Below are 25,020 nucleotides of genomic sequence, written 5' to 3' on the forward strand. Positions count from 1 at the left end.
ACATACGGACAGTGGAATTCTGGCCGAGCGGCTATCCCGCTCGGCCCAACAACAGACAAAACGCGGACAACGGAATTCCGACTGAGCACCTATTCCACTCGGCCAAGCAACAATCACAACATATTATCTTTGGACATCCTTTTGGGAGCTAGTGCCGCTGACATGCGGCATGGTCAGACAGGATCGTACGATGGAAGCTTCCACTGTCACTTCAGAGATATGCTCGGCCTGTTAAGGTACTGTGTCAGGGACACTTTACTGACAAGTCTTTTCAGGAAAAACTTTGGGAAGCATGTACGCGCGCTATAGGAGCTTTATATAAAGGGGGTTTAGCGGATCTACCTTTTTTATATATAAAGGGGGTCCAAGTATCGGCGGAGGTATGCGATATTTTACTATTACGCGGCAGTCTTCTTGTTGCTCTACTCTTTGCTGCTTCTTCTTCGCCGAAGACTGACTTAAGCGTCAGAGAGCCGTCGCCGGGGACCCCTTCCATGGCTCGATACTGACGCTACTTATATTGCAGGTCGGAGTAAAATCCACAGGACGTCAACAAGAACACCACATCTCCAATATTTATCTCATCGACTTTTGGACAAGATCAGACAGCATTAGCATCTCATCGATAATCTTATCAAAAAGTATGAACACTATAAAGTTTGAATCGACTTAGCACATTTAGGGCCTCACAAACCCCAACGCAACTTATCCTACATCAATAAAACAAAAAGAACCATAGAAACCTTAGCTTAGGCAGCATTAACATTTATAAAATTTTGGATCAGACAATGCAAATGCAACATATAGTAAGTGGTACATGTTCAGATCTTGCTACACATGCGCATACATTTACAAGCACACATGTCTCTCTGGACACGCCTATACATCACATATATAGTAGATGACAAAAGGGTCTTTGAACGCCAGGCATATATGATGGAGAAGCGATGCACGCATGCAGATATATATACATATATAGACAAATGACTTCAAGCAGTTGGGTAGGAAGCTTGCATGGCGATACCACACAGCCCTTCCTTAGCATCCACGTCCCTTTCCATCCTTATGTAGCCGTTCTCCCCCCAATCGGCACCCCAAGAATTCTTCACCAGCCAGTACTTGCTGCCATCGCTCGTCGCGCCGTAGCCCACCGCTGTGACGCCGTGGTCGAGATCAGTTCCGCATTCCCCCGTGAAGACGCCGCCGTTGTAGAACTGGAAGGCCGATCCGCTGGCCTCTATCGCCACCGACACCGGCTGGTGGGCCACGGCCTTGCGGAGCGCCGCCTCATCGTCAGCAGGCACGTCCTCGTACCCACTGATGGCGGCGGCGGAGGGGGAGGATTTCTGCTTGCTGCAGGTGCCGTCGGTGGCCTGGTAAGGGTACTTGGTCTCGGTGGCGAGGCCGCCGTTGTTGATGATGAACTCGAACGCGTTGTCCATGAGGCCGCCGTTGCAGCCTTGGTCCTCGCCGTGGACGTCGCAGTCCACCAGCTGCTGCTCGGAGAGAGAGATCAACTTGCCAGCGGTGAGCTTGGTGATGCCCTCCATCGCCGCCACTGCCGAGAACGCCCAGCAACATCCTGTTTTGCTCGAGCAAACGAATTAGATTCCGTTGGAGCAATAATTAACTAAATTATTGTTCCTCCAAATTATGCATACCACACTGCCCTTGATCTTTGATGGGAGTGACTGCTCCTTTGGTCCTCCAGTCGACGCTCTTCGGCGTCGCGGACACGTTCTCGTACATGAATCCTCCCTTCCTGATCGGCTTCGCCGCGATCATATTCTTGAAGCCAGTGTAGGAAGATTTGAACTCCTCGTTGGTCATGTCGGCGAACTGGTTGATGCCCAGCGAGTACTTGTGCTTGCCGGCGGCGTTGAACGAGTCGATGAGCTCGACGTTGGACTTGAAGATGTCGAAGCGGCGCTGCTTCTCTGCGTCATCGCGGTAGACGCGCCCGTGCTGCGCCATCCACCGCTCGTGCCTCTCTGCCATGGACATGCTCTCTGGATAACTTAGCTTGCGCCCCCAAGCGGTGCTTGATATTACAGCGAACAAGGCCGCCAAGACGAGGCATTGCTTCACGGTGAAGGCGGCGGTCGGAATTCTGCCCATCAGCTGCTCTCGAAACGCTTTTACAAGTGATTAATTAATCAGTTAATCGATCAACTAATTCAAGCTTAGTGAGAGATTAAGCGACGGGCTTCGACCATTTATAGATCTGTTCTGCTCTGTTCTGCTCTGTTCTTGCTGCGTGCCGTGGAATACGTTGCGTTGCGAGATTAATTTAATTGGAAGACTCCGTAATTACTGGATTAATCGTGATCGAGATCCAACAGGCGTCTCTTCTTTGCGAAGATCGTACGCAGAGTTCTGTTCTTGATTTGAGACGTCGATAATTAGTTAACATTTAACAATTAATCGGAGTTATTCATGGAGCATCCAGTGAAAGGGACTTCAAATAGTTAGAAATCCGAGCTAAGGCTTAGATATGGAAGACGAACATGAAGAGGATGTGCTTCGAATGAAGGAAGTCACTCCTACACCAGAAGACAGCTCGAATTATAACCGAGATCGTTCAGGAGATATTACCGCAACAAGCAACCCCGATTCCACTTCCTATAGTAACACTAGAAAGGATGTTATTCTACGCTGATCCCGTCCGGAAGCTGAGTCGGACGGTGACTGACTGTGCTATCCTCGAGGTTGACGGAAAGTCGTTGAGATGCCTAGTTGATCTGACCCCTCCTGGAAAAGTTTCCACGGCCCCTCCAAGGGATCGACGAGCAATGAGCCCTAGACTGTTAGCATATTTTCTGACATGCGGTGATTATTCTCTGATAGGTTATTACGATTCTCTGGCTCGATTGTTGTATAATGTGTATCCGCCCTGGTCTGTTAACCTTGGCCTGGATCCTCGTACCCGTAAATCTTGACCTATGGGCACAAACCTGCATTCCCTGGCGCATTCCCTGACTTGTGTTTATCTCCTCGTAAATCCAGATCTGTGCATCCAACCCTACATTTGCCATTCGATAGATCCTGGTAAATCCAGACCTGCGCTTACCGCCCTGCTAGTCGAGGCCTTTGCTTGTCACTCCTTAAGTTTTGTCCTGTATGCATGGCCTTGCTCCGTATTTTACCCTGTAAGTCCGTAACTGTATCTTATATGCCCTAACCTGTACGTCTTGATCTGTGTCTCCTGTTTTGCTTGTCTTATCTCGTGAGTCCTAATATGTAAGTCTTGATCCATGTCTCCCGTTATGCCTGTCTTATCTTGTGAGTCCTGACCTGCGAGCCTTAAGCCGTCTATCATAACCTGTACGTCCTGATCCGTATATCACGACCTCTACATCTTGATCCGTGCCTCCTGTTATGCTTGTCTTATCCTGTGAGTCCTGACCTGCGAGCCTGAAACCACCTATCATAACCTGTACGTCCTGGTTCATATATCCCGCCCTGTACGTCCTGATCCGTGTCTCCTGATCTGTACGTCTGAATCCGTGTCTCCTGTTATGCTTGTCTTATCCTGTGAGCCCTGACCTGCGAGCCTTAAGCCGCCTATCCTAACCTGTACGTCTTGGTCCGTATACCCCGCCTTGTACGTCCTAATCCGTGTCTCTTGACCTGTACGTCTTGATCCATGTCTCCTGTTATGCTTGTCTTATCTTGTGAGTCCTGACCTACGAGCCTTAAGCCGCCTATCATAACCTATACGTCCTGCCTTCCAAGTTCCTACTGGCCCTGTAGGCCTGACTTCTGAATGCCCCATAAGCTCAACCATGACCGCTCTGTAATTCTGACCTTTGGCCTACACGTGGGCTGGCCAGTCTTTTGACCGCCACGTAGGCTTGACTTCTGCCCTCCATATAGGCTTGACTTCTGACCTCCACATTGGCTTGACTTCTGACCATCCCTTAAACTTGACTTCTGACCACGTCAGCTATCCGACTGCTCCATCATACACCGTATCACAAGCCTTCCCCTCAAGTATAGTCGAAGGAGGCTCTAGTCCGACTGACTAGACCCAAGCCCTGTTCTTACCTGACCTGGCCTTTGTGTCTCTTTGGCTGCTGACCCTTGCTTGTATGTCTCTTTAACTGCTAGCCCCTTTCCTAATACTCCACTCAGAATTATTACCTTCCATAAATGCTAATGATAGGTGGTACTTTCCCGCATGCGCATCCGTTCTCCAACCCTTGATTATGCCAATTTTCCATAAATGACACACTTTCCTAAATGTCTTTGCGTGCTCCAAGATTCACTCTTCACATTCCTCTCTTTAAAAAGGGGTCACATACACTGCTTTCTTTGGTTATGCCAATTCAATAAACAGATGAATTCGTATCGGCATTCTGTAGCCCAAAAGACACAACCTACAACTTGTAAGCACATCTGGCTTTCTTTGGGTGGACGTCAGCCACGTTATTCTACGGGCGGTAGTTTAGAGGAATTGAGGAAATCAGATAAAAAAAAAAATTGATAAACTGAGAGAAATTGTCGTCAATAGTTTTACCAAATAAGATCTATTTGATTTAATAATAAAAGATAATTTCTAAAAAAAACTAAATAGCCGTTTATATTCGCCCTTCGACCCTAAAATAACTTATAAAACATTAAAATATCCTAACTACTTAAAATTTTAAAATTACAAAAAATACTAAAAAAAAATGTGTTGTTCGGAACCTTTAAAAGATCCTAAATGATATTTTTTAACCTAAAACATGATCGATTATAAATTCCACTAGATAATAAATATAGATTTTTAAATGAGTTTCGATACACACAATAGATCATTTTGTTATAATACTCGATTTAAAAGTTATGGTCAGTTGAAGCTCAGCTCCTCCTGTATTAATCATCCTATATTAAAAAAACTCATCCTCGAATTTAGAATAGTCTCATCAAATAATAACCCAGGAAGCAAATCCTTTGTCATCAACTATTATCCTTGTTAGTTCTTTGAGGGCATGAAACAAAATCAAAATTAAGCGGTAACCACTCACAGTGATCTCCCGAAGAAATCGTAGAAGAACCGCCGGACGTCGCTGCTGTCGGAAACACGATCACGAGTAACCGGAAAGTGTTTCAAGGTTCACGAGCCAAATCCCAGCCTTTGGACGTTCTCCTTTTCTCGACCAAATCACCTCACAGCTTCGCTTGCTCCTCTTTGATCACCTTCGCATCACCTTCTGTTGCATTTTTTTTTTCATTGCTTGGACGCTCCATTTATAGGAAGGTTGAGGAAGATGAAGGGGAAAGGACGCCCCTTTGTCTCCTTGGCATTTGTAGCAAAGAGGCGTTTGCAGCAACGAGAGAGACGAACCCCTTTATCTCTTGTAACACCCAACATCTCCCACTCGTCCAAGTCAATCCATAAGGTCACATAGACCATGTCAGTCACATAGACTTCAAGGTGATCATGTCACGAAGACCAAAGCAAAATTAGTCACAAATACCAAATAAGTCACGTAGATTTTATGAGGATCAAGTCACGAAGACCAGATCAAAATTAATTATTACAAAGACCAAGTAAGAACATCCATTTCATACATTAAGGAAAATGGTTCGTGCGACAACAAGCACATTGAGCATTCAATTGCTAAGAAGATTGTCACACCTTACTTAGCTGCTCCATAGAACGAATCAGTGACACAAATGTCCATAGAACGAATCAGAGACATAAATGACTTACCTTTACCCTAGATTAAATTATTTACATCATTATGAACATCTCTAATCCCTCATATTAACTATATGTCAAGAGCATGTTCAACATCTCCAATCAAACAAATTATTCACAATTACATTTTATGTACTGAACTAAAAATGTAACTAGTACTAATGAATAAAATTCACAGATGTAAATCAATCTTAATCTTCCATTTTAGCTAGAATCTATTCATTTTAATCAGTCACTTTCCTAGTTATGTTCCATAGACCGAATCATCCATAGCCAATAGGAAACATGCTAAAATAACAGACACTGATTAGAACTTCAAGTAGATAGCTAAATAGTCACTTAGGGTAAGATCGAGATTAACTTATAATTTCAAGGGTCTCACATAGTAGAGAAGCAGAGATTCATTCTCTTACTACCCTTCTTGTCGCCATAGCACATATGGTATGAATCACATGCTACGATGTTATTCTCTTTACTAAAAAGAGTACATGTTTTCCCCAAATTTAATATCGTACAGATTTTGATCTATACATATCTAATGTCTAATCCTAAATTCAACATATGAATTCTAATCTGGCCTTTAAGCAGATTCAGTAAATGGTGGGTGCATTTATTCCAATCATTACACAAATGATCTCATCTTGACACACTTATCAAGGCAACCTTAATTTATGGGTATGTATTCACAGCTACATAAGCTGTCCCATAAGCAACGGTCTTACCTTTATTTGTACTTAACAAATAGAGATGATTGTCCATATGAGTGGACCAATCTCAATCTGCCAACATGCTTATCGAGACTTTTATTCGAATGTAACAAAGACATATACAATGATTAGATCATGACATTTTTCATTTATCAAAATGTCTTTACAATTAGTTACATTCTTCGAAGTCCCAAAGAATTCACATGTGTAACGCCTGAAAATTCTCAAAATAATTATTAGAAATATCCTTGTATTTTTCTGGAATTTTAGGATATTTTTACAGAATTTTTAGAGTAGCAGAAGTAGCAAAAATAAATAGAATCATAGAATAGCCTACGCGGGAATTGAACCCGAGACCTAGGAGGCCCTATGTCTTATAGATAGCTTTAGTAACCAATTGAACCCAGCAGGGCCGTGCTGAAAAGAAAGGGAATCAGTTATATTTATATTTGAGTTGGGCCGAATTACCCACTTAATATAAATAGGGACTTTAAGTGAGGAGTTATTATTTTGCATCGGGAACTTTCTCTTCTCAAACCCTCACCGCCGAACCCCTTTCTCCCGCACCCTCTCTTCACGCCAAAGCCAAGGAGAGGCTAGGGTTCCGTCCCAAGGGTTCCAAGAGCACCTTCCGGCGACAACTCCGGCACGAGGACGCTCCTCTCCACGAGAAGAACACGTAGACGCGAGGAGATTGACGAAGGGATCTTCTCCACCAGAAATCTAGCGATCAGATCGTAAGGAAATCTAGCGCAGGATGTAAGAAACCCCTCACCTGCAGTATAAGTAGCTAGTCGTATGTTTTTATGCATTGTTTTAGCCGTATGCAGGTTTTCAGTAATAGGGTGTGAATTAGCGCACATCAAACGTTTGATTAAATGCTTAGCTCAGTTAAATGCCATCATAGGTATTTTAATAGCTTAGATGAATGCAATAGAAGCATTTTTACAGCTTATTTAGTCCTGCTACAGCTTTTATGGGACTAGACGTTTAATGGGTGGGCTCCCACAGTTGCCCCTAGGTTCAGATAACCTAGTTCTGGGTTAGACACCCTAGTAAAAGCAATACAAGAATTATTAGCTTATGTTCAGTATTTTACTTTCTCAGTGGCACTGTACTGGATTAGATATCCATTGGGTTGGGCTCCCATAGTCGTCCCTAGGTTCAGATAACCTAGTAACCCTACTAAATTCAGGACTTGCAAACCCGGGTTTAGTTAGGGATGCGCGCATAGCACGTACAGATGCCGGGCCCATCAGCAGCATGATTATGTATTTTTATCTAGTATGATAATAGCTTTCAAATTCACAATCAGTTAGGTGATTATATTTTAAAATCAGTTTTAGCTCAGCTTTAGTTTAGCTCAGTATGTTTCACTTTAGTCCTTGCTTATTGACATTTCAGTTATAGCCATGATCAGTTTATTTTGGTTCCTATGTTTTGTATATTGGAATGCCATGTTTTAGCATGCTCAGCACACGTTTCAAATATCATGTTTTCAAAGCATAAATTGCATCGTATGCATGTTTTGTGAGGTAGATGGTTTCTTTGTAAGCGAAAGCTTACAGATACTCTTTCCTTATACTGTAGATAAAGGTAAAGGAAGGATGGACTAGCGGAGGCTGGAGGGCAATGCGATGAAGATGTGTGTGGATGGAACCTGGAATAAAGACCTTGGAAGAACTAGAACATTTAAGAACTTAGAGTTTTCTTATCATGTTACTCTTTGCTTATTTAGTTATCTAAGTGCATGAAATTATAGAAAATCTGCTTAGCTTGTTAGTAACCATGTTTAGAATGTTAGTTGTTTGCTATTAGAATGTTTTCCAGTTATTTTAGAACTTGTGTATGTGAGTTTGGCACGAAACAGTGCTGAAATCAGACTTCTGATATGAAATCAGAAACCCCAATCGATCAGTGGATCGATTGGGGGCCCTCAATCGATCAGTGGATCGATTGGGAGCCTGGTTCCGCGAACAGTAAGCTTCTGGATCGATCAGCCGATCGATCCAGTCGCATTCTGTCGCGAACAGAGAGTTTGGGGATCGATCATTTGATCGATCGGGGAAATCGCTCCCGCGAACAGAGAGCTCTGGAATCGATCAATGGATCGATTGGCTAGTCTGGATCGATCAGCCGATCGATCCAGAATATTAACCCGAGCACAGTAGCCATCGGAATCGATCCACAGATCGATTCAACAGCTTGCAATCGATTGAGTTCAATCTGGATCGATTGGGAAGCTGGGTTTCGACCAAGAGACCTTGTAGTTCAGCTCCTTGACCATAGGGGATGCAAGATATGCCAAGTATACCTTAGATTGCATCCCTTAGCACATGTAGAATAAAGAAATGGTATTAGTTTAGTAAAGGTTTAATTTGGTACAGTTTTCCGCACCTAGACTTAGTAATGGTCATGGATATAGTTTAGCCCAGCATATTGTGATGGTCCGGCCTTACAGCCTAGTTAGTAGAAGGCGGGTCGTTACAGAGTGGTATCAGAGCAGAAAGTTTCATACTTCCTACACACACATCAGCATTGAACTTGCAGCTTCCAAGTAAGAATACCTCTCACTTTGTTATGTTTATTGCTTTCATGTTTGTAGATAACTAAAGTATGCTTATCTGTGATAGTAACTAACATGATAGTATTAGCTATGTAAACATGATGCTCTAGTTATGTATGTCCTTTGTTCCTTTAGAAATGGCAAGAGGACGCCCAGCTAGAAGGGCACTAGCTACTGAGCCCCAACATGAGGCAGGCAGTTCAGTGCCTCCCCCAGACCTTATAGCAGTAGTGACTCAGTTACAGAAGCAGCTAGCAGAACAGCAACAGGAGATAGCCACCTTAAAGGCTAATCAACAGAACACTCCCACTGTCACCCCGGAACCAAACATAGCAACCCCAGTAGTTATAGAGGTTCCACCAGTCCAGCCTACAGCACCAGTAGCCCCAGCAGCAGAGGTAAGGAGAGAAACCTATCTGATCCAGTGGCAGAGAATCAAGCCCGAGAACTTCTCAGGCACCAGTGAACCATGGGATGCTCAAGCCTTGTTCAAAACACTGGAGGGTACGATGGAGCTTCTGGACTGGCTAGAGCATGAAAAGGTGAAGTGCGTGTAATATACCCAAAAATATAGATAAATATGTAAATAATTAAAATTTAACATAAATAGACTATTTTAAGGAAAAGAAATATATTTTAGTGGATAATCTATCCGAAATTAATATGATATGCATTTATAGAATTTATTAGAATTTTTATGGATTTTATAGAAATTATTTTAGTTTTTATGGGGGTAAAAGAAAAACCTGTTTAAAATATCCATTTAAATGAGGAGTTGATTGATTATAAGGTTAGGTTTTTCTTTATTAAACCCTAAGTTGAGAAAAAAAGGGAATTATTATCGCCGCTTCCTCCTCGCGACGCACACGGCGCTGTGCGCTCGACGGCGCCGGACCACCATCGCGTTTCCTGCCATTCGCCGGAGAACCCATCCTACAGCCATCGAGAGCAGCAGCCGCGATCACCTGTGCGATCGTTGTGCCTCCGCGTGACTGCCTCCTCCGCATCTCCTTTGTTCCCGGTGATGACCTCCCGTCTGCTGTCGTGCGACTACGCTGCCATCGTCGACGACGCTGTGCGATGACACCACTGCTGCACATCTCGGTGGGCTGCCGCAGCCTCAAGCCACTGTGTCGCCTTCCATTTTCCACCACACCGCAGCTTGTTATAGCCATCATCCTTCTCATCGGATGCCATCGTCGGACTTCGCCAGCCCCTGTTCTGCCCATAGCAGTACATGTGCGCCCGACCGCCGGCACCACTCCTTAGCCACGCCATCGGCTGACGTAGGCGTTGTGTCTGTTCCTTTGCTGACCGGCGGCCACTGTTGTTCCTACCCCGTCGCCAACGCGAGCAGCCCCATAGCCCCGTCGGTCTTCCCTGTCCTCGTCGAGGACGCCGCCAACCACAGCTGCTCACTCGAGCTTTTGCCAACTGTAATGGATGTCGGCACTGTGTGTCGCCTCGCTGCCGAGGAAGAAGTAGCTAATGAGGTATCAAGTTTATTATTTCATGTTAGGTTACGGTAAGTGTCTTAACTCAACTAATCTATGAATTGATTAGTAATTTTGATTACAGAATAGTACTTGATTCGTTAATTGGGTTAATCGATTGTGATAGATAAGTTATTTAATTGATTAATTAATAGATTGATTTAATTAATCAATAGATAGAGGAATAAATTAATAAGTTGATTAATTAATCAATAGGGTTTAATTATTGATTAATAGATTCTTAAATTTCCTATATCATATAATTATAGGATTTGAGCTCGATGCAATTTCACGGACTAGAAGATGATTTGGACACGATCTACGTATAAAGGCGGGTACTTATTGCTTTGTTTTCTTTTAGTACTTTGACCTTAGTGCATGAATTATTTTGGGATAAGGACTGTTTACCTTTACTCCACTCTTACTTTCCTACGCTTGATACTTCCACGCAATCTTTGAGAAATTCGTTCCATATCTATACAGTCTCTTGTTGTTGTCCATGATCAGTAGCAGATAATAGATACTATGTTTGTATGTTTTGACTGTTGCTTATTATGTACGATATTGAGCATGCTGGCTTCATGTAGCATACCCGTTTATGCTTATATATATATGATGACTGTTGCATTGTTCGCATCATGTCATTGCATGCATGCCGCATCCTCGGCCACTCGAGGGAGTGGTAGCTGTTGTTGATGTCGCTTGTCCTGTCGTGTCGCACTCGGCCACTCGGGTGAGTGGTAGTTGGAGTACGAGCAGCAGGGACCCCCTTCGCTGTGTAGCTAGTTAGCTACTCAGCACCTGTCCATCCGGTCACTCGTGGGAGTGGCGGCCTTTGGGTGGTACAGTTGTCATTGATCCGGCCTCTCGACCATACAGGGGTCATGGTGCAGAGAGGTGGGCGGGGTGACCATCCTTGCATACGCTGTTATTTGTTGGTGCGGGAAGCATCCGACGATCGAACTCGTGTTTTGATAATGGCAAAGAATTCAAAGTTAAGATGTTTTGTATTCTAACAAGTCTACTTGAGGATTTCAGGAAAGTCCTAACTGCGGTTAGGCACAGGAATAAAACCCTAGGGGGTGGTAACCCTAGGTCATAGGGGGTGGTAACCCTATGCGGAAAGTCTTGGCAGGTCGATGACTTCAGGCAAAAAGTCCTAGGGGGTGGTAACCCTAGGTGGAATGTCCTGGTGTCGCGAGCCAGATGAAAGACTGGACTAGCCGGGAAGCGGATGTCCAGCAGAAAGTCCGGAAGTATCAAGTGCTGAGCAAAAGTCCAGTCGATCTGGAGGATCGTACTGGCAACAGGTAAATCTCCTGAGTGGAGTAGGTGAGGACGTGTTCCTCGTAGAGGGAACAGTAGGCGTCGGGTTGACCTAGGGTTTCCGGTTGGAAATCCGAAGTCAGACCCGGATAGTCCGGAGACTGTCTTAAATATTCTTTATTATCCATGATGTTATTTTGTGCTAACTTTGTGTTGCAGGATGTTGTTAGGGACTAACATATCTTGCAGGTACAAAATAACGATGATTTTCCTCGGATGAACAGTGTCTGAGGCACCTCCATGGGGCTTAGAGGTGCCTCGGGTTCAAAATCCTGAGCTGGCGCGAGGAGCAGGCTTAAGGCGCCTCGGAGGGGTTTAAGGCGCCTTAGACAGCTTGGAGGCGCCTTGAATGGGTTTAAGGCTCCTTCAGGTCGTGGCAGTCAAAAGATTATCCCAGCGAGCAGATCGGGATAAAATTCAGGTTTAAGGCGCCTTGGAGCTTGTTTAAGGCGCCTTGAACACTGTTTATAAAGGAAGTTCGACCAGCAGCTCAAACTAACGTGTTCCAAGTCTTCTTTACTCAACGTGCTACTCCGAAAGACTCCCGGAAGTGCTGCTACAAGTCTCCGTTGACCCAGAGCTCCGAGATTTCTCGTTTTCGTCGTCGGTATAGATTTCTTTTATCGCATCTCTTGTAATACTTAGTTTGTAATAATCGAGCTTATAGTTGTTGCCCACCGGAAGCGATCAAGGATCGCGGGCCTTCGAGTAGGAGTCGCCTTAGGCTCCGAACGAAGTAATATCGACCTATGTTCTTGTGTGCTTGCTTATTTTTTCCACTACTTTAATTACTCTAACGCTGTTTTCGATTCCGATACGTACGATTTAGCCACGAGCGCTATTCACCCCCCCTCTAGCGCGATCTCGATCCAACAATTGGTATCAGAGCGGGGTTGTTTTGAACTGGTGCAACCACCATTCAAAACGTTTTTTCGTGGTATTTTGTTTCGGAGTCAATTAGAAATTAGCTAATTAGCTAAAGTTCTAATTTTTTTTAATCAGTGTTGCTCAAAGTTGGTCAATACCATTTGAGCTCGTTATTTTTTCCTCCCGCACTACTAATCCAAGACATAGTCTTGGAATAGATCTTTCTGTTTTTGCTTATCTAGGTCTAAAATGACTCAATAAGAAGGATATAGCACTGTTTGTCCCCCACTATTTTCCGGAGAAGACTTCGGATACTGGAAGGGGAGAATGGAGATATATCTGAAGATCCAGTTCGACACCTGGATGATAGTCAAGACAGGACTTCAACTACCAACTGATACAGACGGTAAGCCTACATCCTGTGAGAACTGGGAGCCAGCCTTCATCAAAAAGGTGGAAGCCGACGCCAAAGCTACCTGCACCATCCAGTGCGGTCTTACCAAGGAGGAGCTCAACAGAGTCGGTCCCTTTTCAACCGCAAAGGAACTCTGGGAGAAACTGATCGAACTTCACGAGGGCACCTCGGAAACCAAGGTAAGTAAGCGAGATTTATTATTTAATAAATTGTATAATTTAAAAATGCAGGAAGGTGAGACGGCAAGCCAGCTGCACGCGCGCATCCAGGATATTCTCAACTCTCTTCATGCAATTGGACAGAGAGTCGAAAATCGGGACGTAATAAGGTACGTATTAAATTCTTTTCCAAGGAGTCCGTTGTGGGCATCAATGGTAGATGCCTACAAGGTTTCCAAAGATTTATCTTCTTTAAAGTTAGACGAGTTATTTTCTGAATTTGAACTTCATGAACAAACTAATGCACAGCCATCCGAGAAGGGTATTGCTTTGGTTGTAGGTACGAGTCGAACACGAGAATCAAGAGTACGGCGAAAAATTGAATCGGAATCAGAAGACGAATCTGACTCAGAAGATTCAGAGGATGAACTGACCAGCGAACTCGTGAACCTTGTGAAGAAGCTCTACAAGAAGAAGAAGAGCTTCAACAAGAAAGATCTGAAGAAGGCAGTTCAGTCCAGGGATGTCCAACCGAACTCAAAGGTAAAATTCGAAGTCACTTGTTACGGGTGCAACCAGAAGAGGCATATCAAAGCCAACTGTCCCAACCAAAAGGAGGCCAAAAAGCAAAGAATAAAGAAGGCCCTGAAAGCAACTTGGGACGAATCTTCTTCAGAGGACGACGATAATGAAATTGATCAAACAAGTCTACTAGCACTGATGGCCTGGGACCATATCATCGAGAGCGAGTCAGAAGCTGAGTCCGAGCAAAGCCACGGATCCGCATCCGTTTCAGAAGGGCCAGAATCCAATGTAAGTATTCCAAGGCTTAACAATTTAGTTAATTACTTACTTCGCAAACTAGCTAAATCAAACCTTAGGATTAAATCACTTCTAAAGGAAGTAGCTATCCTTAAAGAAGTGTCAAACACTAATTCCTTACTTGATCAAGTTCAAACTGGAAATTCAACTCAAGTTCAAAAACTTGAGGAAGAAAACTCTAGCTTGAAAAATCAGGTAAAAGACTTAAAAAATATGTTAGAACGGTTTTCTCTGGGATCCAAGAATTTGGACCTAATTCTTGGAACACAAAGAACCGTCTACAACAAAACTGGACTGGGATATAAAAGTAAAAAGAAATATAGATCTTATTTATCTTTAATAAACAAACAAGGTAGTAAACTAGTCCAAGCATGGGTCTCCAAGTCTAAATTAATCAATCAAGTTGAACTTGGCCAATACTGGGTTCCGAAGGATCAAATACACTACCTCGATAGACCAAATCTAGGCTATGATCCAGGGAAAGCTAAAAGGAAAACGATATTAATTTGAAATTAAATTCAAAATTCAAAATCAAAATTAAAAATTAAATTCAAAATTTAAAATCAAAATTAAAAAATTCGAAATTAAATTCAAAATTCAAAATCAAAATTAAAAATTTGAAATTAAAATTCTAAATTCAAAATTCAAAAATAGATGGTGGATCCAAACTAGCTGGCACCTCTAACTGAACTACCCGACAGGGTAACTGAACCTAATTTACCCGAAATGGGTAAAACAAGAGTAGATTACCCGGCAAGGTAATTAAGGCTAGTTTAAAAAGGGCTAGGTTTAACTTGACCCACAGTACTGGTGAAGTTTTTGGATGATAGTACGTTAGGAAAACTTGGGCATCGCATGTCTAGGAAGATATGGCTTCAACTTGGTGCATTTGACCAAGTGGAACTGACCGAATCTACCCTTAAATGGATCCTAACTAGTTAGACCAAGGAGTAGTATTAAGTTCAATGGGTAGGACTATTTGAAAAACCTCGATGGCATGGTTACTTTAATGAGCTCCGAGTGACTCACCATAGCCCAGAAGTTTATCCAAAGAATGTTTACTTGTTGAACCCAAAGCTAAACCTGAATCTAACACAAAGTTAAACCAGACTCTTAAATTCAACAATAATTCATCTCACAACAATTATAGGATTCCCTGATTGACAATCTAGATTGAGTGAGATGACTAATTATTTAAAAAAAAACTTAAATTTCAAAATTGTTTTAAAACCTATTTCAAAATTATTATAAAAACTTAAACTTCAAAATTATTTTAAAAACTTAAATTTCAAAATTGTTTTAAAAACTTAAATTTCAAAATTGTTTTAAAATCTTATTTCAAAATTATTTTAAAAACTTAAATTTCAAAATTGTTTTAAAACCTATTTCAAAACTATTTTAAAAACTTAAATTTCAAAATTGTTTTAAAAACATAAATTTCAAAATTGTTTTAAAAACTTAAATTTCAAAATTGTTTTAAAAACTTAAATTTCAAAATTGTTTTAAAACCTATTTCAAAATTGTTTTAAAACTTATTTCAAAATTATTTTAAAAACTTAAATTTCAAAATTGTTTTAAAAACTTAAATTTCAAAATTGTTTTAAAACCTATTTCAAAATTATTTTAAAAACTTAAATTTCAAAATTGTTTTAAAACCTATTTCAAAATTATTTTTAAAACGTAAACTTCAAAATTGTTTTAAAAACCTATTTCAAAATTATTTTAAAAACTTAAATTTCAAAATTGTTTTAAAAACTTAAATTTTAAAATTGTTTTAAAAACTTAAATTTCAAAATTGTTTTAAAAACTTATTTCAAAATTATTTTAAAAACTTAAATTTCAAAATTCTTTTAAAAACTTAAATTTCTAAATTGTTTTAAAAGCTTATTTCAAAATTATTTTTAAAAACTTAAATTTCAAAATTGTTTTAAAACCTATTTCAAAATTATTTTAAAAACTTAAATTTCAAAATTGTTTTAAAAACTTAAATTTTAAAATTGTTTTAAAACCTATTTCAAAATTGTTTAAAAAACTTAAATTTCAAAATTGTCTTAAAACCTATTTCAAAATTGTTTTAAAAAACTTAAATTTCAAAATTGTTTTAAAAACTTAAATTTCAAAAACTTAAATTTCAAAATTGTTTTAAAAACTTAAATTTCAAAATCATTTTTTTTTCAAAATCCATTAAACCTTAAAACCTTTTTAATATTTTATATCTTCTTAAATTTATACTTATATATATAAAAGGGTAGGGCGCCTCCTGGAGGCGCCTCCCATAACTGGAAGGTGCCTCAAAGAGCGGCGGGAAAATTCCCGCCGCATCACCTTAAGGCGCCTCGGATCAATCCGAGGCGCCTCCTAAACCTACTCAAGGCGCCTTAAACACGCTTAAGGCGCCTTCAGTTTCCAGCATTAGAAAACGAACAGAATCCTTCTGTTCGTTTTTCTGCCGACGCCGAGCATAACCTCCGCGTGTAGATTCGAGCAACCAAGGCGCCTTCATCCCATTTAATCTTCCCTCTACACTTGGCAATGCCTCCTAGGTATAATCTCAAGCCTTCCTGTTCATGTTTTCTACAATATTTCTGCTTATTTCTGTCAATTTCGTGCAAAATCTTTGAAAATAAGAAGCGCTGACACGTTGACCCTAATCCAGTTAGAATTCCATCAGGAGATATCAGATTTCCCACTATACATCTTAAGGAGACCTTTGCTAACTATGTTTTTGAACCAGTCAAACCTAGATATGTAAATAGGACCTTTTATACCCAGTTTTGTCAGCCATCTATCCAAATGATAGAGTACTATCAACTGGACCAATTGGTTTACTGCACTGATACAGTAAACCAGGAGTTATGTGCACAGTTTTATCACAACCTTGAGAGGGTTGATGATAATATATACTCCACTAGAGTTGCTGGCGTTGACATTGAGCTGACTCCCACCCTGCTACGCACCACCCTAACACTTAGGGCTTCAGAGTCTACCTTCTTATGCTACCCCAGTAGGGACCTGCCATTTGGCGATCCTTACTCCCACATTACGTTAGATACTATCTACACGTATTTCTTTGGGGAAGAGAGACCTGCTGGCCTGACTGAGTTTAAGTCAGTCTCTCTTCGGGTTCAAGACTATGTGATGTATAGGGTCCTGACAGCATGTATTTTGCCGATCTCATCTCGGGATGTCCCGAAGATGAGACCTTCACACTCCTTTTTCCTGTACGCCTTGTGTCATCGATTTGACATCGATATAGCCTTGCATATGTTTCAGAACATTATCTGTGCATCTGGGACAGTCACCTCCAGGACAGTACACATGCCCTACTGTCATATTCTGATACACTTCTTTTCGAGTATAGAGGGTATAGATGTGACCAGGGGAACAGTCATTCCCCTCACTATATATGACGAGCTAGGATCCCGTAGTTGTAGACTAGTCGGTGCTGATATCACAGCTGATGGATTTCTAGCCTGGACAGGACGCCCATAGCCAGCAGCTGCCCCTATCGCTCCAGCAGCCGAGGATATACCAGGTGAGGGAGAGGAGTGGGCTGATTTCTTAGCCGAGGCTCTTTTCTCAGATCCCTCCCCATCTGCCAGACCTTCCACCTCAGCTGGACCTTCGACATCTACATCACTCTCCGTCGAGGACAGACTTGCTCGACTCGAGGTCGAGTCCATTCAGACACGACGGATAGTTCTCACTATTCGATCTGAGATGGCCGCTGGATTTACATCTCTTCATGATGAGATACGACGTTTGGGTCAGCCAACACCCGAGCATCCCCATGCACCACCTTTCACTGATGACCCTCCAGTTGATGCTCCTCACATGGATGATCCAGCTATTTGACATGACTATTTTATACATTGTACTATGAGCACCTGCACTACCTATTCATTTTGTTAGACTTCCTTCAAGGGTTATGTACTTACTTACATGTTTAGTCAATTTCACACATTCTAAGTTTACTTGTCATTTTTCAAAATTTAGGAAAAATAATTTTTCTAAATTTTCTTAGATTTTTCAAAATTTTGGAAATAGCCTAGGCTTTCCCCCCTAGAAATCATGTTCCCCTAGAATTAAGCCAGAGCATCTCACAAGCACCTAGGTATACCTTGATTGTGATTGAAAAACATAGAACGGCGTGAGATGCATAGGGTATAGCCTGGACTCAAGAATGCTTATATCTGTGCATCAATATGAGTCTGGGAGTTAAATACGCAATATACATTAATCAAGTTAAGCCCTCCAGCTCTAGTCAAGTCTATCTAGACCAAAGTAACTTAACTTGACTAACCAAGTGAAAGCTACTATCCTGTAGACAATCAGCAAGTAACTAAAGGTTAGACAGTTGATAAAGGATACTCAATTTTTTAGTTAAGAATGTTTTGAACTTCAGGGCTCTGATACCTAGTAAGTTAACTGATTATAACTCATGCTTGGACTTAAGAGCCAACTGAATTTGAACCTAAACCAAATTTAAAATATTATCCAAACTTAAGTTTACTATCAATACTTCCATCTATGCAACATTACAATCTTAATATTCACATCCTTACTGAGCCTAACTAACTTTAAAATCTATCTTTGCACTTAACTAAGAAATATCTAGTCTATTGTTTTTTTGATATATGGCAAAGGGGGACAGTGTAAAATTCAACAGTTAAGGGGGAGCATAGAGTTTTAGCAAAATTTGTAATTAGCAAATTTGCCTGTATTAAATGGTGATTTATTTTCTGGATTACTTAACTTTGAATTTGAGTTGCCATAATAAAAAAGGGGGAGATTGTTGGTGCGGGAAGCATCCGACGATCGAACTCATGTTTTGATAATGGCAAAGAATTCAAAGTTAAGATGTTTTATATTCTAACAAGTCTACTTGAGGATTTCAGGAAAGTCCTAACTGCGGTTAGGCAAAGGAATAAAACCCTAGGGGGTGGTAACCCTAGGTCATAGGGGGTGGTAACCCTATGCGAAAAGTCTTGACAGGTCGATGACTTCAGGCAAAAAGTCCTAGGGGGTGGTAACCCTAGGTGGAAAGTCCTGGTGTCGCGAGCCAGGTGAAAGACTGGACTAGCCGGGAAGCGGATGTCCAGCAGAAAGTCCGGAAGTATCGAGTGCTGAGCAAAAGTCCAGTCGATCTGGAGGATCGTACTGGCAACAGGTAAATCTCCTGAGTGGAGTAGGTGAGGACGCGTTCCTCGTAGAGGGAACAGTAGGCGTCGGGTCGACCTAGGGTTTCCGGTTGGAAATCCGAAGTCAGACCCGAACAGTCCGGAGACTGTCTTAAATATTCTTTATTATCCATGATGTTATTTTGTGCTAACTTTGTGTTGCAGGATGTTGTTTGGGACTAACATATCTTGCAGGTACAAAATAACGATGATTTTCCTCGGATGAATAGTGTCCGAGGCGCCTCCATGGGGCTTGGAGGCGCCTCAGGTTCAAAATCCTGAGCTGGCACGAGGAGCAGGCTTAAGGCGCCTCGGAGGGGTTTAAGGCGCCTTAGACAGCTTGGAGGCTCCTTGAATGGGTTTAAGGCGCCTTTAGGTCGCGGTAGTCAAAAGATTATCCCAGCGAGCAAATCGGGATAAAATTCAGGTTTAAGGCGCCTTGGAGCTTGTTTAAGGCACCTTGAACACTGTTTATAAAGGGGGTTCGACCAGCAGCTCAAACTAACATGTTCCAAGTCTTCTTTACTCAACGTGCTACTCCGAAAGACTCCCGGAAGTGCTACTACAAGTCTCCGGCGACCCAGAGCTCCGAGATTTCTCGTTTTCGTCATCGGTATAGATTTCTTTTATCGCATCTCTTGTAATACTTAGTTTGTAATAATTGAGCTTATAGTTGTTGCCCACCGGAAGCGATCAAGGATCGCGGGCCTTCGAGTAGGAGTCGCCTTAGGTTCCGAACGAAGTAAAATCGACCTGTGTTCTTGTGTGCTTGCTTATTTTTTCCGCTGCTTTAATTACTCTAATGCTGTTTTCGATTCCGATACCTAAGATTTAGCCACGAGCGCTATTCACCCCCCCTCTAGCGTGATCTCGATCCAACATTATTATGCCTGCTTTGGCTGCTGCTGTTTACTTATGTCATTATTGCTTACTTATGCTGATGTGGTATATTTATGTTGTCATTGCTTTTTGCTGTTGTTCACTTATGCTGATATGCTGTCTTATGTTGAGATATGCTAATGTTGTAGGTGGTTAAACCTTGGTTTATTAATTGGAAATGTTTATATACCTTACACGTTACCTCTGTAGTTATGAGAAGTACTGTAGCTGATTAGTACCATTTCTGACTTTCTATATCTAGCTTAGGATATGGTTCCTGGTATGAACCTTTATCGTGGTTTTTTTTTTTTTGTATCTGCTATTCTCTTATGAGACTGTATTCCTTTTGGGTATTCTCTATTGGTTGATTATGTTCATGCACTATCTTTTCTATACCCGCTGAGTTTCAATACTCACCACCTCACAAATTTGTTTCCTTTCGCCAGGTAACAGATAGATGAGTCAGGGATGCTTGGAGAGTCTCGGCTGCCGATCCCTCGTCACACTCGAGGATCGTTTTATTTTTGGGTTTTGTCACTGTTTGGGTGGTATATTAATTTTGCGTATTTTGCTTTTGAACAAGTCACTGTGGATTTTTGGAGTCTAGTTTGGTAGTTGCAAGTATTTTGTTAGTGTCGTTGTTGGTCTTACGTTCGTATTATTTTGTGTTTTCCGCTGCATTTATTGTGTTCCAACCGTGTGGGCTGTTATCATTTTGCGTGGTTGTGTGTCATTTCATTCTTGTCCAGCCGGGTAGGCAGAGTATATTTAATTACGTGGTTATGTTGTTTCTATTGTGTATATATTCCAGCCGTATGTGGCTGTGTATACTTTGTATGTAGTAATGTTTCAGATTGTCACCCATACAGGGGAGATGCTGCCGAAATTTCTTCGGACAGGAACTCCTTTGGGGGCGTGACAATTTTATGGTATCAGAGCCAAGTTGCGATGCCTATTTTTATGTGTCAGATTCTACGATTTGTTTCTAGTATTTTGGATTTTTTAGTTGATCTGATACCAATTTTATGGTATCAGAGCAGTTTCGATCTTGTTTTGATTTATGATTTTTCGAATTGATTCCATGTTCTGGGTTTTATTTCTTTGAGATTTCGATTTGGCTTCGATTCCTCAATGTAACTTTTGAGTTTTGGAACCAGGCAGCGGCAGGACATCTCCAAGCTATAGGAGGTATGTTTGTAAATTATTATCATACATATTTATTAGTACTTGGGTGGTTGTTTATACCATATGTACTTGTTTAGTTGTTTGTACCATGTGTTTATACCATGTATCATTTGTGATGTGTTAGTCATTGGTTAGATGAGATATAGTGATATGTTATCTTTTGATGATCTATTAGTGGATATTAGACTTGATGGTCTATTATTTAGTCTTTGATGTTGATAGTAACTTAAAGAGTATAAAGACTTGATATTTGTGGAGTTGGTGATTTTAGTTGAAGGTGAGATTACAAACTTTGTGCCAGTGATCTTATGTTTGGGTATGTTTGTTGTACGGACATGAGGAGTCCTTGATATTGCTATTTAGGTTGACAGTGCCCTAGATATTTTTATGGACCCGATGTATAGAGTATCGGTTTACTTGCGTTGGTTTGGTTAGTAGAGGACTGATTTACTCTTATTAGCTTGATCAGTAGGAGACCAACGTACTCTTTCATAGGTCTAAGGCTCCCTATATATATATCAATTATGGAAAGGGAAAATGCAGAGGATGATATTGTAAACTTTGAAGTCTGATTCACTGTGTGTCAACAAGTGAAGGCAGAATATCAGAGTGGCGCAGTGGAAGCAAGATGAGTCCATAACCCACAGAAGCATCCTTTTCGGTTAAGGATTTGATCATGACACTATGATGGATTAGTATTTGGGTGTGTTATTTGGTTGTTATCCTTAGATGAGGATCCCTGAGTTAAGTAGTAAATTTGGGGACCAAATTTTTATTAGTGGGGGAGAATGTAATACAACAAAAAATATAGATAAATATGTAAATAATTAAAATTTAACATAAATAGACTATTTTAAGGAAAAGAAATATATTTTAGTGGATAATCTATCCGAAATTAATATGATATGCATTTATAGAATTTATTAGAATTTTTATGGATTTTATAGAAATTATTTTAGTTTTTATGGGGGTAAAAGAAAAGCCTGTTTAAAATATCCATTTAAACGAGGAGTTGATTGATTATAAGGTTAGGTTTTTCTTTATTAAACCCTAAGTTGAGAAAAAAAGGGAATTATTATCGTCGCTTCCTCCTCGCGACGCACACGGCGCTGTGCGCTTGACGGCGCCCGACCACCATCGCGTTTCCTGCCATTCGCCGAAGAACCCATCCTCCAGCCATTGAGAGCAGCAGCCGCGATCACCTGTGCGATCGTTGTGCCTCCGCGTGACTGCCTCCTCCGCGTCTCCTTTGTTCCTGGTGCTGACCTCCCATCTGCCGTCGTGCGACTACGCTGCCATCGTCGACGACGCTGTGCGATGACACCCCTGCTGCACATTTCGGTGGGCTGCCGCAGCCTCGAGCCACTGTGTCGCCTTCCATTTGCCACCACACCGCAGCTTGTTATAGCCATCGTCCTGCTCATCGGATGCCATCGTCGGACTTCGCCAGCCCCTGTTCTGCCCATAGCAGTACATGTGCGCCTGACCGCCGACACCACTCCTTAGCCACGCTATCGGCTGACGTAGGCGTTGCGTCTGTTCCTTTGCTGACCGGCGACCACTGTTGTTCCTACCCCGTCACCAACGCGAGTAGCCCCATAGCCCCGTCGGTCTTCCCTGTCCTCGTCGAGGACGCCGCCAACCACAACTGCTCACTCGAGCTTTTGCCAACTGTAATGGATGTCGGCACTGTGTGTCGCCTCGCTGCCGAGGAAGAAGAAGTAGCTAATGAGGTATCAAGTTTATTATTTCATGTTAGGTTACGGTAAGTGTCTTAACTCAACTAATCTATGAATTGATTAGTAATTTTGATTACAGAATAGTACTTGATTCGTTAATTGGGTTAATCGATTGTGATAGATAAGTTATTTAATTGATTAATTAATAGATTGATTTAATTAATCAATAGATAGAGGAATAAATTAATAAGTTGATTAATTAATCAATAGGGTTTAATTATTGATTAATAGATTCTTAAATTTCCTATATCATATAATTATAGGATTTGAGCTCGATGCGATTTCACGGACTAGAAGATGATTTGGACACGATATACGTATAAAGGCGGGTACTTCTTGCTTTATTTTCTTTTAGTACTTTGACCTTAGTGCATGAATTATTTTGGGATAGGGACTGTTTACCTTGACTCCACTCTTACTTTCCTGCGCTTGATACTTCCACGCAATCTTTGAGAAATTCGTTCCATATCTATACAGTCTCTTGTTATTGTCCATGATCAGTAGCAGATAATAGATACCATGTTTGTATGTTTTGACTGTTGCTTATTATGTACGATATTGAGCATGCTGGCTTCATGTAGCATACTCGTTTCTGCTTATATATATATGATGACTGTTGCATTGTTCGCATCATGTCATTGCATGCATGCCGCATCCTCGGCCACTCGAGGGAGTGGTAGCTGGAGTTGATGTCGCTTGTCCTGTCGTGCCGCACTCGGCCACTCGTGTGAGTGGTAGCTGGAGTACGAGCAGCAGGGACCCCCTTCGCTGTGTAGCTAGTTAGCTACTCAGCACCTGTCCATCCGGTCACTCGTGGGAGTGGCGGCCTTTGGGTGGTACAGTTGTCATTGATCCGGCCTCTCGACCATACAGGGGTCATGGTGTAGAGAGGTGGGCGGGATGACCATCCATGCATACGCTGTTATTATGCCTGATTTGGCTGCTGCTGTTTACTTATGTTATTATTGCTTTCTTATGCCGATGTGGTATATTTATGTTGTCGTTGCTTTTTGCTGTTGTTCACTTATGCTGATATGCTGTCTTATGTTGAGATATGCTCACGTTGTAGGAGGTTAAACCTTGGTTTATTAATTGGAAATGTTTATATACCTTACACGTTACCTCTGTAGTTATGAGAAGTACTGTAATAGATTAGTACCATTTCTGACTTTCTATATCTAGCTTAGGATATGGTTCCAGGTATGAACCTTTATCGTGGTTTTATTTTTTTTGTATCTGCTATTCTCTTATGAGACTGTATTCCTTTTGGGTATTCTCTATTGGTTGATTATGTTCATGCACTATCTTTTCTATACCCGCTGAGTTCCAATACTCACCACCTCGCAAATTTGTTTCCTTTCGCCAGGTAACAGATAGATGAGTCAAGGATGCTTGGAGAGTCTCGGCTGCCGGTCCCTCGTCAAACTCGAGGATCGTTTTATTTTTGGGTTTTGTCACTGTTTGGGTGGTATATTAATTTTGCGTATTTTGCTTTTGAACAAGTCACTGTGGATTTTTGGAGTCTAGTTTGGTGGTTGCAAGTATTTTGTTAGCGCCGTTGTTGATCTTACATTCGTATTATTTTGTGTTTTCCGCTGCATTTATTGTGTTCTAGCCGTGTGGGCTGTTATCATTTTGTGTGGTTGTGTGTCATTTCATTCTTGTCCAGCCGGGTAGGCTGAGTATATTAAATTGCGTGGTTATGTTGTTTCTATTGTGTATATATTCCAGCCGTATGTGGCTATGTATACTTTGTATGTAGTAATGTTTCAGATTGTCACCCGTACAGGGGAGATGCTGCCGAAATTTCTTCGGACAGGGACTCCTTTGGGGGCGTGACAGTGTGCCTCCTTCTGCTTGACAGGAGATGCACGTATGTGGTTGGAGAGAATTAGAGTGAAGCGCCCAGTGGACCAGATGACATGGGCTAACTTCGAGAAAGATTTCTTTGAGGAGTTCTTTCACATGCGGGTCACAAATCGCCACTACGACGAGTT

General features: G+C 41.6%; 1 protein-coding gene across 1 annotated transcript; it reads right to left on the reverse strand.

Annotated features, from left to right (window-relative positions):
* Window positions 1-731: 731 nt before the first annotated feature.
* LOC121990172 (senescence-specific cysteine protease SAG39-like) lies at window positions 732-2,168 on the reverse strand. The gene is made up of 2 exons (XM_042544369.1): window positions 1,662-2,168; window positions 732-1,582 (listed from the first exon to the last, which is right to left on the reverse strand). Exons 1-2 carry the CDS (start codon window positions 2,116-2,118, stop codon window positions 990-992), a joined length of 1,050 nt encoding a protein of 349 aa, XP_042400303.1. The 5' UTR covers window positions 2,119-2,168; the 3' UTR covers window positions 732-989.
* Window positions 2,169-25,020: the final 22,852 nt, after the last annotated feature.

Source organism: Zingiber officinale, chromosome 6B (genome assembly GCF_018446385.1).
Source record: "Zingiber officinale cultivar Zhangliang chromosome 6B, Zo_v1.1, whole genome shotgun sequence".
NCBI lineage: Eukaryota > Viridiplantae > Streptophyta > Magnoliopsida > Zingiberales > Zingiberaceae > Zingiber > Zingiber officinale.

Coding starts and splice junctions, on each gene's coding strand:
- LOC121990172 (XM_042544369.1), bottom strand. CDS start 2,118: ATGGGCAGAATTCCGACCGCCGCCTTCACCGTGAAGCAATGCCTCGTC. Junction 1,583..1,661: donor CAAAGATCAAGGGCAGTGTG/GTATGCATAATT, acceptor CGAGCAAAACAG/GATGTTGCTGGGCGTTCTCG.